Source organism: Plectrocnemia conspersa, unplaced genomic scaffold (genome assembly GCF_051122295.1).
Source record: "Plectrocnemia conspersa isolate PC_06_02 unplaced genomic scaffold, ASM5112229v1 ptg000014l, whole genome shotgun sequence".
NCBI classification, from domain to species: Eukaryota; Metazoa; Arthropoda; class Insecta; order Trichoptera; family Polycentropodidae; genus Plectrocnemia; species Plectrocnemia conspersa.
Genome location: NW_028277178.1, coordinates 12,836,874 through 12,855,394, shown reverse-complemented (window position 1 = coordinate 12,855,394; position 18,521 = coordinate 12,836,874). Strand labels below are relative to the sequence as shown.

The following is an 18,521-nucleotide window of genomic DNA, read 5'->3' as shown; positions in this document are numbered from 1 at the left end:
AAAGACAGTGTTTATCGTCGGACGACAACAATTTTACACGCGCTAGTGGCCCTTTGGATCTGGCCCGGGGCGAAATCGAGCAGAAACCCTGACGTGAATATTTTGCGGTAGTACACGAATTCTCGAAGAAAGCGTTGCAAAGAGCCGTTTCCCTTTTGGTAGAACATTCGTATCCCGCTTTGGATTTAGCCGAAACAAAGTAGTATTAACGGTTCTTGAATGATTTAACGCGCAGATTAAGTATTTACACTTAATACCCGCCATTTGGATAAAGCTGTTGTGGGGATCTGTTGTTCGATGCTAAATTCGATATTGGTTAAAAAACGCTGCTTCTCAAACAAACTTTCGTAAAAACCCAAGCTTACAGAAATTTATTGTACCATATCGCAAAGTATGATTAATTTCTCTTACCAATAAACTACTATGGAATACAGTGTAATTTAATACATTTTACATACATTTTTTTTTAAATAAAGTATTTCCAGAATCTTCGGATCGTGAATTTTTATTTCTAGCAACTTATTGAAGTGATTTTTTCAAATACACTCGTCGTAGCGACTCGAGGAAATCATATTCCAGCATACCCTGTACGAATTTAATTAAAAATAAAAAGGATAGTATTTATATTCCCTTATGTACATGTACCTAAAAAACCTCTTTTGAAATTTTACTATTATAAGTCAATCAGACCCGAGAAGCATGCTTGAGAGTACTGCGCACAAAGAGATTATACAAGGCATACAGTGCCTTTGAGCTCCTCAATTGATGTGTTATCGCAAGACATATTCCAACATCTTTGATGCTTTATTACATGCGTTTTTTATATGACGATGAAATCTGTAGTACGCTTCAAATAATACATATTGTTATACACTTTTTATTCAAATTTTTTATTTTAGAATATATTGTGAAATAACATTTTTATTCCTATATAAAAACCTAATAGCAACTGACCAAAGAGATTTTCAATATCAAATTACTTTTTTATAATTTCTCCTTAATATGTATTTTAAAGAATATGATATTTGAGGTCATAGGCGAAAAGTAAGAATTGAGAACCATGAATAACTATAATAACATCGTAAATAAACATAATATACATGGATTGGCAGAGATTAGAACCATATTGAACATGTTGACAATGATTTCAAAATTTTCATGCAAAAATCAATTATTTTGTAGAAAATTTAAATTAATTAATTTTTTTACAAATTAAGGCATAACAATCTAAATCCTTTGCAAAATTTAAGAAGAAGTCCGCAAGTGAGCAAATGCATTTAATTTTTTTTTTAATATCTGCAAAACCAAGAAAACTTGAATTTGTTATGACATTAATAAATAACATTAAGAGCAGGGGGCTCAGGTTGTACCCTTGAAGTACTTCCGAAGAGGTAAAATACTCTTTCGATAATCGATCGCCTTAAGTTAAAAACTGTCGACAATCGCGTACATAACTTAAGAATAATCAAAAAAAAATTGACGGACCTTTGCTGCTTGGATATGGCAATCTTATGGCAACCTTTGTCAAAGGCCTTCTCAAAATCCGTTTATAAGACGTCTTCTTGAATTCACACATCAAGAGATCTTGTCACTGTTTTGGTGAAAGACAGAAAGTGACAAAATCTTCGTGTACTTTGATTTGAAATATTTTTACTGATACTGATAAAGGCGACACAGGCCTATAATTCTTTATCATAACGTTGTCTTCCTATGTAAATATACATAGGAGTCACTTTTGTAATTTTCCAGTCACAGGTTATTGTATAAAACGATATATTCAAAACAAATAACGGATAATGTGCGATAATGTCCTGTATTAATTCAAGCAGATTTTTTTACATTAAATTGTCTAAAAATTTGTAAAGCTATCGACACCCTAGTATGTATATTTTCAAATTGTTGTCATCTAAATTGGAACTATTCAATAAAATAATATATATTTTTGCTAAGATACGTATATAGAGTTATAATAGGATTGCTTATAGAATTTTGAATTTATTATTGTTTTGTAATAAGCTTTATACATATTGTTATAAGGTATATATTACTTTTTCATATTATATAAAAAATATATATGAGTGGAATTATGTTATTACAATTTATAACAGAGAATAAAATATTGAAACGATAATCTGTTCCGAGCATGGACGTGCATATAGTCTTATCGATAGTTTTATTCCACATCCCACATTTCTGGAAATATGACAAATTATATTTTTATGATAATGGCACATCTATATTATATATCCACCCCAATGCAAAGAAATTATGAGCCGTTTCAAAAGAAATTGACTTTCTCAGAAAAATGCTATCATACAAAATAATGGTTGCGTGTACTGCAGAAATGATTCTTAGAAATATAAGTATTACTTTTATTTTATACACCATAGTATTGACGTTTGTAAACTCGTTACGTAACGGAAATAAGTAACGAAAATCATAATGAGAATGCTTAAGTCGAAAATCTCGTTTGCTTAAGCAAAAACTTCGATTATAAACTTCCTTTTGGTCAATGTGAAAACAATAGCGTTAATATCCGCCGCAGCTCAAAGGAAATATTATGTCTCGAGAAATTCTGGAGAAAATATTTCAATGTTGATTTAAATACAATGTTATAGTGAATATTTACATAATGTGAGAGATTTTAGGAAAATACTACGGTTTTTAAATAAAATATGAACATACTAAATATATAAAGTTATAATTAAAGTATTAGTCATTGACTATACCACTGTATGATCAAGTTATAAAATTAAGTTTAATTGTAATAATTATTTTAAATAAGTACTGGCGATTTAATTCAACACTTTTAGTCGAATAATTAATTAGTCATATAGTGAACATATATTTTTGATTTATTAATTTAATTTTATATTTAACAAATATTTATGTATAGTTGCCGAATTTTATAAGTATTCCTTTAAACAATCGAGACGCATTTTATGAGCTCGCAGCAATTATAAGAAACACGCCCAATCGATAATCTTAATACCAATTAAATTCAATTGTCCGTCCATTAATTCGGCGCCGGTCGAGCATTTTTTCTTTTTAATTTCCCCCCCTTCCCCCTGATACTTCTCTTTCTCTCTTTGTAAAAATAAAATGCTTAATCCACTTAGAAGTCTGCCACCGAGCACGGTGGGAAACCTTTTAGCGGACGCCCCAGCAATTATAATTATGACGCGTCTCAAGACTTTTCGCCCCTTCCTCGCCCCCATCTTCTACGACTTTTACATTTTGGCACATTTTTTTCATTCCAGTGACCAAGTTCATCCGGACTGGCATCGCGGACAAGAACGACAGCCCCCCGTACTTCGACAAGGCACTCTACGAGGCGGAAGTCGACGAGAATGAGGATATCCAGCACACCGTGCTCACGGTCGCCGCACACAGCCACAATGAAAGTGAGTACGCACGCTCCCCGTAGTGAAGCCTATAGAAGCATCGTTAAAATTAATCGCACGCGACTTTTTCACGTTCAAACTTTACTCGAAACGTAAATGAACCGTATATGAACACGTCAGAGAAAAAAGGAGTAAGTCATGTCAGGCTAATTGCATGAAAGGGTATATAAATCGCGGCATTGGGGTATTTTCCCATGGTATGAAAAAGCGCGATATGAGAGTTATACTATTTTTCAAACACTTCTATTTATGTTATTTTTTGATACAAGGTGGGCCAAACGTCACTTCACTTTTTTTTTTTATAATAATGTGTCCTGATTTTCATGTTAGATGAATTAATTTTTGAATTATGAAGTTTTTTTCCCTGTCTGCGTCTGAAGGATGTAATTATCTCCGAAGCGTTTCCAACTTTGGATTTCGGACAGTAAGCTGGACCGGGGAATGTGGAGAAAAACTTAGCTAGTGACTCCTCTTAGTCTAAATTTAAACAAACTCAGTAAGTTAAAGTTAAAGAGCTCAGTTGAAGTCCTAATAAAATGGATTATGTCCCAATCAAGATCAAGATTATCTCCCAATCCTAAGGTATGAGTTGAAGTTTTAGTAAAATTCTTTAAGCCTTGTATAATGCCTTTTATTTCAGACATTTTAAGACCTCCCTACTTTTGCTTTATTAATTAATTGCTGATCTAGGTGTAAATATGAGCACATGGTACAAACTGTCACTTTTTTTAATTAAATAAATAACTAAATTCCAAAGAAATAAATTTCTGAATTTGACGTATGTTTAGATTCGATTCAAATTGTTTAGCATTTTTCCACGTCTAATATTTGTAAACTGTTTGATACATTATAGAATATATATATATAGTAGCATTTTAGAATTTATAAAGAATAAAACAAATATATTATAATATAATCAGAGTTTCGCAAAATCAAATATGATTATATATAAAGGTAAAGAACTAAATCTTAGAAAAATACCGCCTAACCTTTGATTTTCTATTTATTTTTCCGCAATACGGTTTATTTTTAATCTATAACACTCAGTAGCATTATTTTTTTTATTATAAACTATTTTTTTTACTTTACTTTTGTAAATTTCGTATATAAATACCAGTGGGATACTCATACCTCATTTCTACCTACATTTCTCTACTGATTTGTTACAAAGGTAAGATTAATAATTATACAGTGTCTGGTTTACGTGCTCACGGCGAAAAACGTCTCACCGTGATATGTGTAATGTATGTACATAGGTATCGTCACCGCAACCGGTTTACTTCAGTGTTCTTAAAGTGAAAATACATGTAATATTATGTGTACAATTATTTAAAAAAATTGAATTATTAAAAAAAAAAAATATAAAATAATAATATTTTAACTCTTTTAAAAATACTATAAATTACAATCAATATGTATTAAAAACATTGAAGATAAATTAAAAATATTGAAAAGTTAAATTTATTTTTATGTCCTTTCGACATTGATAACATATTTTTGCACCCTATAAGCGCTTTAATCCATCCCTGGTTGCGGCGCCTAAAGCTAAAGGCAGATCAGAGCGTTTACCAATATTATTTTAGTAATCCCTAAAAACGTGTTTAACATCATTGAAAATGGCTCGAAATTAAATTTTATTTACAGCTATTGATATTGTTAAGTAAAATGGCTATTATGTCTAGTTTTACCAGCTGCAGTAATTATTAAAACATCAAAATAAATTGTACATATGTATGTTTGATTTCTTTGGCTTTCAGAGGAATACGCATTTATATCAATTTGATATAAATAGCATTTTATTCTTAATTTTATTAAAATACATATAACTGTTAACTTAGAAGAACTTTACAAACATAAATTTTAATTATTAAATTAGATTAAAAATTATTTTATTTTTTAAATTTAACCTAAGATCACATTAAAGCTGAAGTAGCTGGCTCTCTGTCATAAATTTTAATATTAAATACGTATTTTGATTTAACTTTCGCAATTATTTTTTTATCTTCAAAGAAGTAAAGCAATTTACATATTGGATTATTAATAATATAAAAATATTTTTTCACAGACGTACTAAATTATCCAATTCTCAGAAGTCACGTTGAAACAAATTTAATTTGTATATACTTGCGCAAGTTTAGATTGCAAATCTTGTTTGAAAACCTATGATGCCTTCGTTACGCATTAAAATTTAAAAATACAGGTTCCGGCTTACATAGATTACAAAAAGGCGTTCAACTGTGCAAATAAAAAAAAAATTAAAAATAAATAAATTTAATAAAATATATACCTTTAAGGTTCAAATGCAAGATATACAAAATAACATATTATAATAATGTATATTCAACATATTGTTCCTAACAGCCTCCTAACAATTATCTTCATATTTCTTAGCTTTACTAAAATACACATATTATATGGTTCACTTTAATTTATTAAAATTATTTAGTTGTAGGAGATTCAAGATTTATCTATTATTTTTTTATTTCTTGTTTTTATAACAGATCAGTTTAATTTTTTTTACAAATGTGCTATCAAAAATTTTGATAGCACATTTATAAGGATACACGGGATATGTGAAGAATACATTATATGTTATAATAGGTACGGAATATTTATCCAATATACAAAGGTACTATTCGAATGCACAAATATTTAAAATTACCATTTTTATTTATTCTAATTCATTCTACAAATTTTCTAGTTGAACATGACATAGGGCCTGTAATATTGACTAGCTGTTCATTTTCCTGTAACAGGCATTTAATTTTAAATTGAGTACATAGTTGACGTAGCATTGTTCTATGTCAATGGCTACATAATTATACTCAAATGAAATTATCCGTATTCGTATTACGGTCACACAACAAGCCACAGTTTACTGCGTGACGGCCGCGAAACCAAAATCGGATTAATAATCGTTCGGTTATCTCATCGCGGTTAAATCTGAACCGCCCTCTTCTCGCGCGGAGATGAGTTTGCGCTAATTAATTAACTGCCCGACATTGGACAAAGTTGGATTTTATTGTAAAACTTCATCTGAGGGAGAGAGAACAGCGCTTTAATTACGCTCGAAATCGGTCACGGTAATTAAATAATTAAATTATTAACCTCGACTACACCTGTAGCAATTAACGCTGATTTATTTATCGCGTCGGAACAATGTGGTAAAATTGTGTTATTAATACCGCGATGGAAAGTGAAATGGGTATCTGTATTAATATATTTATTTACCTACTTAGAAAATATTTATTTTACAATAAAAATTGCAAATATGAACCTAAAATAATAATTTTATTCAAAACAAACTTATTTTTGCTTAAAACTAGCTAATAATTTGAGCTTAGTTTACTTATAATTTTATTAAAAAATATCCAATTATGCTTAAAAAATTGATAGATTGTAATAAATACTTGTATTTACGTTTTATCTGAATTAATAAACTGAAGAATAACCAATTACGTTAATTGGTTATTTTTTATGTTGATTAAATCAACTTAAAAACAAATTGACTACTTTTTTATGTGCACAACGTACATAAACAAATTAATTATATATTTTATATCTTACAAGAATTGACACAAAACCAGAACTAATTTAATACTATTAGATATTAAACATTACAAAACTTTAAAATTTACTTTTAGTGTAATTTAACTAATTAATAATTCTATAATTGTCAATTTAATATAAAGTGTAAATACAATTTGATTCATTTTTAGCAAATAGCTTTTTTAACCAACATAGTTTTACGTGTATTTTTTGTGAAAGTAGTAGAAATTTTACATAATATTTTAATTAGAAATTAAAATTACTGAATATTTGCCACTTTTATATTTGCCACACTGTCTTGTGATGCTAATTTTGTATTTTTTAAGTGTATTTAATATATTTAAAATTAACAAAATCTTAAGAAATGTAATTCTTTAAGAGATGCTATAATAATTTGTATTACTAATAAAAAATCTAATTTATAATGTTATAAAACTTTTTTCTTACTCAAACTGTATATTACGTATCGAAATAAAGCAACACTTGACTTTTACCATTCCATGATATATGTTGTTTAATATGGCTTTATCCGTTTCTCGTGCTTCTTCAAAGACCGTAACATGTGACGGAAGACACTTTAAATAGATTCGGTCAATTTATTTCAGGCGGCTCTCAATAGAAAAGCTTTCCGATTCGAAATCAAAATGAAAATCGAAAGAATTCGAGCTACTTTTTCCGCATGTGAAAAAGCCGCTACCTAGTATACGCGCAGAAAAAGTTTTTCTTTCGTTTTTCAGCGATACAGAAAAACTGGATGCAATTACTTCCGCGCGAATAAAATGAGTTAAACAGGCGCGGTTCAAATGAAAAACTCCTCAAAACAGCGTTTTCCAGAAGGTATACTATAATAAAAATATAAAAAATATTCTCATTCATTCTGAGCGCACGAATATTTGACAACATTAGTCGCTGGTGGAAGCTACAATAAAATTTTACTTTTAAAGTTTTGTTTTTTTTTACCATCAAAAGTTTTATCGTGAAATTTCCTTTGACAAGAAAGGCAAATAGGTAAGTTAATTTATTACTATTAAAGATTATTGTTATGCTTTGAACAATATTGTATCATATCCTTTGGATAATAATTATTACCACGTATTGTACGCATGACACGGATAACTAATAACTACGTGCTACATATTGTAATATATTCTAGGCATTACACAATACCATCTTCTCAAGATCTTAAGTGTAAATTTAATATATGATAATCTATGCATAGAAGTGCAGTGACGTTAATCAGCTAAATTTAACATTTCACATTGAGTAAAGATAATAATCTCGGCATCACTTAAATATAATAAAACAATAACTAATATTAGCAAAATATTTTTAAATGTGTTTTATATATTTTAAAGATGTTCTACCCAAAATCATATAAAGGTGTTTCTATAAAATGTAAAGTCATCACTAGCACAATGAATTAATAATAAAATCCACTGAAAAGTAAAGAGAAAAATTCGTATATTTAACGAAATTCGCCATAAAACCAATTTTAAATTTAAAATTTGATAGTTTAAAACAAAACGCATTTTTCTACATATAATTTTAAAGGCACACTTGCAAATAGTAACTTGTTTTGTGTTAAAGCTTCGGAAACTAACAATGAATGGGCTTCAACTGGCATCGAAAAATATACTAACCTTTACTTTAAGATATAAAATATTATAATGTATCAAGATGCTATAGCAGAATATTGTAAAAGTTACTCATACCGCGTTTTAAATTAGATAGATAGGCAAAATACTGTTTAATTAAGAATAATATAATAAGAATTTACTATTTCATTTACAATTTTAATAGTAGAATTTAAAATATTCTATGGTTAAACCTATAACTAAAGCAAAATAGTGAATGAGATTTTTTTATATTTTTTTACCAATGACTAGCTGTAATCAAAACTGAACGCAAAGGATATTTTAAAAACATAAATAGGACTAAAAAAATTTTATAACTATATTTTTATATAATAATAAGAAACACAATTTTTTATGTGGAAAGGTTTATTAAAAAGATCATTTACGCTTCATATTCATAGGCGTATTTCGCAATCACGGCTTATTCTTTATCCCTATTCATTTTTCCTAACTTTAAATTATAAATAAGCTCATATTTCGAACCTCAAATCATGTATCCAAAGTACTTCACCTATCCTTGTTTAATGGTTTAAAAGAATTCTTGATCGTGTCCTATCATGAAGATAATTTGGATATTAGTAGTTCCCTATTCAAATACTCGATAATTATCTTATGTACAAAAAAAACGAATTTCTAAGTAACCTTTAGCTTTTATGTTTCAATACATAAGAGCGTCTATTTGGTACAGATTTACCCATTTAATAAATAATACCCATCAGTCAAAACAATCTCAAAGTGCGCGCTTTCGGGTCACGTGAGTAATGCCCGGCGCATGATGCGGCAGACAGACAAATGTTTAATCTTTCCCAGCGAAAACAACTACAATAAATCTATTATTAATTTACCATCAAAGCGCGATTAGAAGCGACACAAGTTGAATAATCAATTTTGGCAAATTGCGGCTCGCGCGCCACCCCCTTGGAACTTTGGGAACACCTCGACATTATTAATGATTCCTTGTTAGTGGCCATTTGCGCGTGAAAATTCCGCTGCCCGAAAATGCGACCAATCCAGATTTTACTCCTTACTAAGCAACTGCGACAAATATGTTAGAAAATATAATAAAACCTGCTACATCAGCGTAAAACAGTCTTACATTTCGGCATAATAAGTTCTATATTTAAGAATTTATTTTCATATAAATCATATACCATGCTGCTCTTCAGTAAAATTCTATAAATGTAAATACGTATTAATAAATTAATTACAATATAACGTGTATTTTTTTTACTGAAAAAAATACGAAACCTTTATTTATTATCATTTATTTTTCCTCCTAAAAAAAAATAAGTAAAATTCTTTATTATTAAAACACATTTGCTTTGTCAAAACATATAAAAATTTATTTTTATGATAATTTAGAGGTAAATTATTTTTATTAAATATAAATATCAAATTATTAAAAATAAATTTGAAGCCTTAAAAAATAATAAATTTTTGTTTATAAACGCTATCAAACAAATCTTAATATTTTCACTAGTTTTTATTCATTTAGTGAGCTATACAATATGCTCTCTGAAATATCTGCTATTATGTATAGGTGTTTTTTTGTATTCAATTTAATTACTTTGTACGGCTTCTTTATTTAATATTTATTGCTGCTTATTTTATAACAACTGACTTGCATAAATGATTTAAACGCTAAATATTCTGCTGCTATTGTTATTATTTTTTATTATTACTTCGTTCAGGAGTACATTTAAGTAATTGCCAAACCAAAGGTCTATCTTAATGAAATTTTTCGTAGCAATGGCTAACTATTTGCGTCGACATCGGTAAAGGGTGTTGACTTACTTTATTGAGGTCGAAAATTGCTTGAAGGTTGATGTTAGGACGCGCCCGGTAACATCGACGTTTCAAGTTTTGTAGCACGGGTATCTTCACGCTAAGGGTCCGTAAGTGGCGAATGTTAGTAGTGTCAGCTGACTCTTAAAGTTGAACAGCGAGTCATAAGGCAATAAATAAATATTTTTTAGCATATAAGACGTCTTTTATAAGCCCATATTATATTTATTGATGCTATCTGGCGTTTTTTGTAAATAATTGTCCTCTGATTGCTGATGAGAGTTACACATTTTAAGTTTTCTAAATCACTTTCGTTTTCTCTTGATGTGAATATATAATATAAGCTTAATTAACTATTTACGAATATCTCCCTATCTATCATTTTTTTTTCTTTGATCTCTCAATTAATTTAATAAATAAATAAATATCATTTTACATACTAATTATTTAACTTTAAATTTAGTAATTTATCTAATTTAAGAAATGTACAATTTAAAAAAAAAAATATTTTAAATGTATTATATAATATATAATATTATATATGATACAATACGTTGTGTTATATAAGAACATTCAAAAACAATTTATGACAATAAAATATTTTTTTTAAAATACAAAATCATAATATAAATTTTAATTTTTAATTTATCGTTTAACAAAAAGTGTAAAATACTAAGAGTGCTAAATTCTGTTGTATGATAACGTATTGCAAACGTAACAGTAATTTTTATATTTTTCATTGAATTTTAACAAACAATAAGTAAAATAGTGTAAAGAATCAATATAGATAAATATTTTAATATTGCTTACTATTTTACAAAAAAATCATACTGCGTATAAATATAAATAAGAATTTATAAATTCAATCTGGGTATAAAAAAATCCATACAAAAAGGGCGATGGAAAGAATCGTTTTGTATACATTTCGGAAATTGCCTTTTATGTCAAGTGTTCATATTAAATCGTGTCAAAGGGTCTGTGCTAACACCAAATATAATATGACAATATTTGTTTACCTTTATTTCATATTTAATCGTTTCACTAAAGTTACAGCCCTTATCGTTGATCTTTCTGAATTTTAACTGTTCTTCATAAAACTGGGAACAAGTAAACTCATTCTAAATTTTATTTTAAGCATTATGTAAATTTTAAATTATTCACTTATTATTTAATTTATTTTTTATTATATTATATAATACGATTTATTTTATTAACGATGCAGTACACATATATTACCTCGCGTCTCGTAAAGCTGCATAATTTTCTGCTAACGCTTTTCCTGCAATTTTTCTTACGGCAAACGATTCCTCGAGTTACTTTTTTACTTTTATTTTATTTCTCAGCAGTCACACGATCCTCGCAAAAACGTTTACACGACGTTTAGTTCCGATGTTAATAGCTCTCGACATTTCGCGCCACCGTGTCGACTTTTTACGTTTCTCCTGCGAAAGGCATGTGCCCATCTAACGAAAAAAGGGAACAAAAGCACAGTGCCGATGTAAATTGTGGTAATAAAGTATCTGAGAATATTTGAGCCACCCTGCCGTAATGAAACCCTTTACGACGGTTTATATGAATAAGAATACGTATTTCATTGCGTATCATTTTCCATCCACGACTTACGTTTTTGCGCTACACATACTTCGCTCACCTTTGTCTTTTTATTTTCATTCTTCTAGGCATACACTTTCTGTTTCTATTGTAAAAAAATAAAATGAATAATAATAAATTCTCATAAAAACTTATAAGATGTAACAAATGCTATATGTGATTTCAATGATCAAATTTATATTATATTTAAAAACCTTTGTGGATAAAAGAAATTTATCTGTTAAAAAAAATGTATTTTATTTCAGTAGTAAAACAAGCAAACTACTTTAAAATATTGTAGAAGACATCAAACTGTATATTTTAAAAATATATGACGTAACCACTTGTCCCGTAGCTAGTATTTCACGTACCATGTGCGCAGTTTATCTTTCGACTTTTAGTTAGTTTGAGTGTAAGGTTATGTTTTAAGCAAGTTTATTTAGGCCGTTCTCAAATTAAAAAAATATGCGTTTACCTATACACTTTAACAATACAGCTATTATAATAAGTGACTATAGTCTTAAACCAATCGCAAATAAATAATAAAAATATTTTTAAAACTTAAATATATTTCGGGAGGTGAAAAATTGAAAGCGACTTGAATTAAACAGATTTAAATATGTTAACAAAACATTGGCAAACTTTGCCTTTGCCTTTCTAAAGTTTCGAAAAACATTAAATATCTGGAGTTACACTCTTAGAGCTTAAATTAAATAGCACTATCTCATAGCTTTTCTTTAAAGGGTTTGCAACTATTGGGGCCTTTAGACAGATATCTAATAGAAAGAGCACCTTTACTATAAAAATAAAATTTGGATCTATAAACAATTAATTAGAACAACTTAATATACGCTGCTCGATGTAAAGCAACATCAAAAATTCTAGTTTTTTTCTGAATCACAAGTCATTTAAAATATAGCTAAAAAAACAATATATAATTTTATAGCAATATTAAATGACTTATGTATGTATATAACATATTTATTACAGAATATACTATAATTTATTTTATTGTTGCCACACTAACCCACTAATATTATATAGAAGAGACTACTATATGACCAACCATAAATTAAAATTTAAGCTTAAAATGGCAAAGCACATATTGCTTTAAATGTACTTATTATCACTTAATCCATTGTTTTTTCTTATATTTATTTTTCATTCGCCTAAATTATAATAGGTCTTTTTTCTTGTAATTAATAATCCTGTCTTAAGCAACATTTATTGGCAAAGTTGTAAAATTAATCATCGTATTAAAATTAATTTTCAGGTAATCAGGCCGAAGGAGTGTGACTTAGCAGCCAAAATAGATTCTGAAAAAGCTTGAAACAGTTTATATTATAAGGCATATATAAAATACCACATCTATGTGAAAATTTAGCCTTCCATTATCAGGTGGTAAAATCGAAATAGCTGGTCTTGAAAGTTACATCCCTTAACAAAACCCGAAAGTGGTAACCCCAACGTTTTCTGGATATGTATATTGACAGGGCAATTGTTATCAACTACAAGAACTTTAAAGTAAAATGTACAGAAGACCGATCCGGTGATCGTTAACAAAAGGACAAAAATAACAATATTTTATTGCGCAAGGTAGAACACAGCTATTACGCATCATTTTCATACAAAATGATTTTTTTGGTACTTATCCGCTTAATAAAAACATCATTATTGAAATTGTTTAGTTCTAGACTTTCTTTTCTATTGTTACGTATTACATTCATAAAGTAGTATTTTTTTCATTTCCTGAAATATTCGTGCAGGTTGGTAAAACCCCACAATATTTTTTAGTTTTGAATCAAAAAATATATGCTTTAATGCGTTTTATGAATTTATTTTATTCCGATTTTTCAATAAAAGTTTTATTATCTTATCTCATTTTATTCTTGATGTATAATTTGAGTTATTGATAAATATTTGTTAAATCCATTACTTTTACATTAAAAAAAAATTTAGATATTACCAAATGCACGTACAATATAAGATTATCTTTACGTATTTTTTTGTGGTGAAATCTCTTATTTGTTAATCGCCTTAAAAATATATATTTATATTTGTAACCAAGTCGTAACTTTAGACACAAATCTTATCCGTCGAGACCCTTCTGCAAATTCTGAAAAGTCATAAAATATGTAACGAGCAGATAAGAGATAAGCGTCTGCATACATATTTGTAAAAAGTTTCGCGTATTTACCCAGCGGTGTTAGGTAGGAATGAAGACGGAAAAAAATGTTTGCTTTCTCTTTTACATACATACTTATATACAATAGAAGTAAAAATAAAATATTTCGTCAGCGAAAAAAGCATTAACCAAAAAAATGTGTTGAATTGTATAAGGATCGCCAAGTATCGTATAAAAATATCTGTGTATCGTCGAAAATTTTTTAATTAATTTCAGGCGAGGTTGGTTGCGAATTTTGATCTTGTTAAAAATGTAATTAAATCCAGTAGAAGTTCAATATATTTATTTCAGTCGTTTTTTGAATTCCTTTGGCATTTATGTTTCTCTATATTTATACATTAATATATATTGGTCTTAGCATGTTTTTTAACTGCTTATATCTTATAAAACGTAAAAATTATTAATCAATGAAAAAAAATATTTAATGCACAATTTTAGAAGAAAACGGATTTTTGATATTTTATGTACTTGTAAAATAAATTTTGTAATTAATCAGGAGTATAAAAATAAATGTACGTAACATTGATTATGGCTTTATTTTGTTGACTTTCCCGGGCTTAACAATGCAGTGTTGCAGCAATAATTGTCAAATCTCAGAATATCCTTCGTTCACACTATGACGGTCAACCGTAACGATATTTTTACTACGAAACTATTGTATATTATTACTTTTAATTTTATAACTTTTTTTATATAAAGATACGCATTTTTTTATATCTATAAGCTATTTAAAAAAATAGAATAATATTTTAAAATTATGATAAAAATAATTGAAAAGTTTTTAAATTCAATGTCATATAATGTATTTAGTTTAAAAAAATTAAAAAACTTAAATTGAACTTTTTTTTAATCAATAGTTATAAATTTATAAGAAATTATTGAGAATATGATTTTAATAAAGTAATTTTGCCGCTTCGTCCCACGTCAGAAAGAAGCAGGTAGGAGCTTTTTGCTTTACGGGGCAAAATCATACAATAATGGAAAAACTTTTAGAACTGGTGTTCGGATTAGTTTAATAATTGTACCAAGTAAAACATCGAAACCAATATAAATTATAGGTTATGTAATACGTATTTAATATATATGCCATATTAGTAGTACATTTTAATTTACAAAACAATATCACTTCATTTTTATTTACTATTAAAATAACCCATAAAATTAAATGCCAAATTATTTGTATATTTACATAAGTAATTAATGAAAAGTTACTTATATAAACTTTTTTTATTCTGTTTATGAACGGGCACAGCTAAAAGTATCCCAAACTATCTCAATCTAATCTTAGATATAATAAAATATTGCTTCTCTATCTGTGTTCAACACTGATAAATCTTCATCCCATGATATTTCCGCTTCTCGCCGGAAACTTTTAGCGATGCGTCACACACACACATTCACGCATATACAAACACATAAAGAATTTAAGAAGATTTAAGAAGAAAAAACTTTTGTTACATCATGAGCTCGATCTCATATCATACGTTACGCGCTTATCATAAGTTAGTTTTTTCGTAAAATTCAAGCATTATATCTTCGACTTCTAGTCAATGTAAAGATAAATGTGTTTATGCACATATTCACCGCAATATCTACAACAAATGGCCGTTTATCATAGCAATATTTGTTTTAATATCTAGTTACTTGTCTTGACAATAATCCACGGCCACATTTTCCGTGACAACTCGGAAAATTGTTATTTATTGCCTTTTTCTGCGGCTTTAGGCTCTGAGGCGAAAACTTTTTTAATGGCTCCACGTTTACGGCAGTTTTGCCCCTTTGATTCGGATTGATGTTTATTTTTTTCCCATTTAATTTTTTTGTGCGATCTATCACCTTTAATTATTGCCTTAGCTGGAAATTCGTTGGTTCTTTGCAATTTTATGTTGTTCGATAACTTTATAGTAAACGACACGTTTTTAAATGGCTCAATTAACGATGATAAATTAAAAGCTTAGACTTAACAATTTTAAAAATGTTTTGTAAATAAAGTTGTATTATGTATATTCCTTTGTATTAATTTGTAAGTGTATACAAAGACCGTTCTAAAGGTTCTTTGAATCGAGTTTAATGAAGACAAATTCGAGATAAATTTATTTTATATAATCTCTTCGAAGAATTATGCACATATTCAAATCATGTTATAATGTTTATATTCAAAATGTTAATTGTTAATACAAAAAAATATTTCTAAATATGTTTGATAATACCAATGGTTTGTCAAAATTGAACTAATGGTAAAGCCACATAATGTTGTATTCTGAAACGCGTTTATGAAAATACATATTCAAAAAATCTGTATTTTCATTATAAAAAAAAGTAATTTTTTTTATGAAATAATGTAAATTGTACGTAATTTATATTATTAGAGCTTTTAAAATTTTTATTAAAAAGGGACTTTAATATATTAAGTATCATTGATTTTTATATTAATGCAAAACTCAAACAATTTGCTTAAACTCAAATAACGCTATACAGAATACACAAAAAAGCAGCACTTGAAAGCAATATATTTATGCTTAAATAATGTTTTAATGTACGTTTTCACTACAATAATAATTAAAAAGATTATAGCAACATAATAATTACGAACAAAGCATATTAACCTTTTAACTGTGTGGGTGTTTCAACCACCTGCAAAATTTGTTGTAATTTAGAGGATATTTTAACGATTTTACAATGGATAAGAGATCTCGTGACCAAATAATTACGTCAATGATTTAAAATATTTTACAGACCACCTTATAGCACATGCGTCCCGAGACGTAAATCGCTCAAAAATACTGCTAAAAATCTATTATTTGCATGGAAAGGATGCGTTCTACGTTATATTGTTATTCTACACTTGGCTTACGATCGCCGATGTAGACATCTGAATCGTTTTTTTAGGACATAAAAACATTTTTTGAGTGTGTCCATAAATGATTCAATTGACCCGCAAACATCCTTAGCTGCAATTAGCTTTGATTGTTTCAAATTGCATTGTACACCTGCGATCAAGAAAGACGCCACGTATACACAACAACAGAACAACAGAAACGAACCAGGACACTGTATGGACACGAGAAATCATCACAAGAACACATTACGAGAAATCTCGAAATCACAACTGACACGCCAACAAAGACTTCTAAGACCGGCTATTTAACCACCACGTGATAATAGCATCTATATTTCTCTATATATGTGGTAATTTATATACGTTACAAGATTTTTTGGCGTTTATTTGGCTGCAAAGTCACATCTTTTCAACCTCAAAGCCCGAAAATATTGCATTAAATGCTTTAAAGATAAATTTAAGAATATGTTTAAGCATTTTTAAAGCAAAATACCAGCGTTACATTTAAACTTTAGATCAATATTTTAAAACATATAAAATAAATAATAAACCGAGATTTTAATGACTGATTAATACCCAAAAAGTTATAAACGTATTAAATAATAATATGAATATTTAGTTGTTAATGACAAACACTCTTGATATTAATATCCTGAATTAAAATATAAATTATTGGGCAACGTTAAATAATCAGTTTGCACAATGTGACCAATAAGAAATTTATTGCCCATTTATTTTACACCAGTTAGTCATTTGAACAATGAATTAGAAGTTAACAAGAGATTTTTGTTACTACCTAACCATAACAAAATCGGAAAAGAATTTGTCAGCTGTGGCAAATTTTAAGTACTATATCGAAATTACCAGTAGCGTTTCACAACCGTATTAATATCAAATTAATGTTAGATATTAAATAATTGTAGCAAATACGCGTTTCCTGAATATTGCAAAACAATTGTACTAATATTATACAATATTATAATATAATTATTTTATACAGAATGTTACATACCAGCTCAGATGGCTCATTTTGAATTGCGCTCGATCTCACATGTTTGATGTATAATACAATGTCAAAGAGCTAATGTATTATGGCTCTTCGGTGTAATATAGAACAGGAGAGATAAAGTAGATAAAATACATTTCTAATATACGACAATGCAATATCACAAAAATTAGGTACCGTATATAACTTCATCCCAGTGTTTATTGCAATGTAATTTTTGCAAAATTTCATTGCAATAAACACTGATGACAATAAAATCATATTGATAGTATTTATATAAAAATATGTATAGTATTTTTAATCATTATATGCAATATAATTGGCCAATATTTCTCGGAACAAAAAATGGAACGATGGATTAAATATTCTATAGTACTAGTTGTAAATACTGTAAAAAACATATGGATTTTTTAATAGCTTATGATTTATCTAAGTTATTATTTTAAGTACGTGACAAAATATTAAAAGTATTTAAATTAATAAGAAAATGTGATTTAATTATTAATATGGCAAATATATTAAAATTAAT

The 18,521-nt window shown here is 28.1% G+C and overlaps 1 protein-coding gene across 4 annotated transcripts in view; it reads left to right on the top strand.

Moving 5' to 3' along the window:
- Positions 1 to 18,521, top strand: part of LOC148226245 (neural-cadherin-like) — a 192,100-nt gene that overhangs the window by 36,454 nt on the left and 137,125 nt on the right. For all 4 annotated transcript variants that reach the window (XM_088203955.1, XM_088203954.1, XM_088203953.1 and 1 more), the window contains exon 2: positions 3,261 to 3,404. In XM_088203955.1, the coding sequence (XP_088060081.1) occupies positions 3,261 to 3,404 (144 nt within the window). The remainder of the gene's footprint in view (positions 1 to 3,260; positions 3,405 to 18,521) is intronic.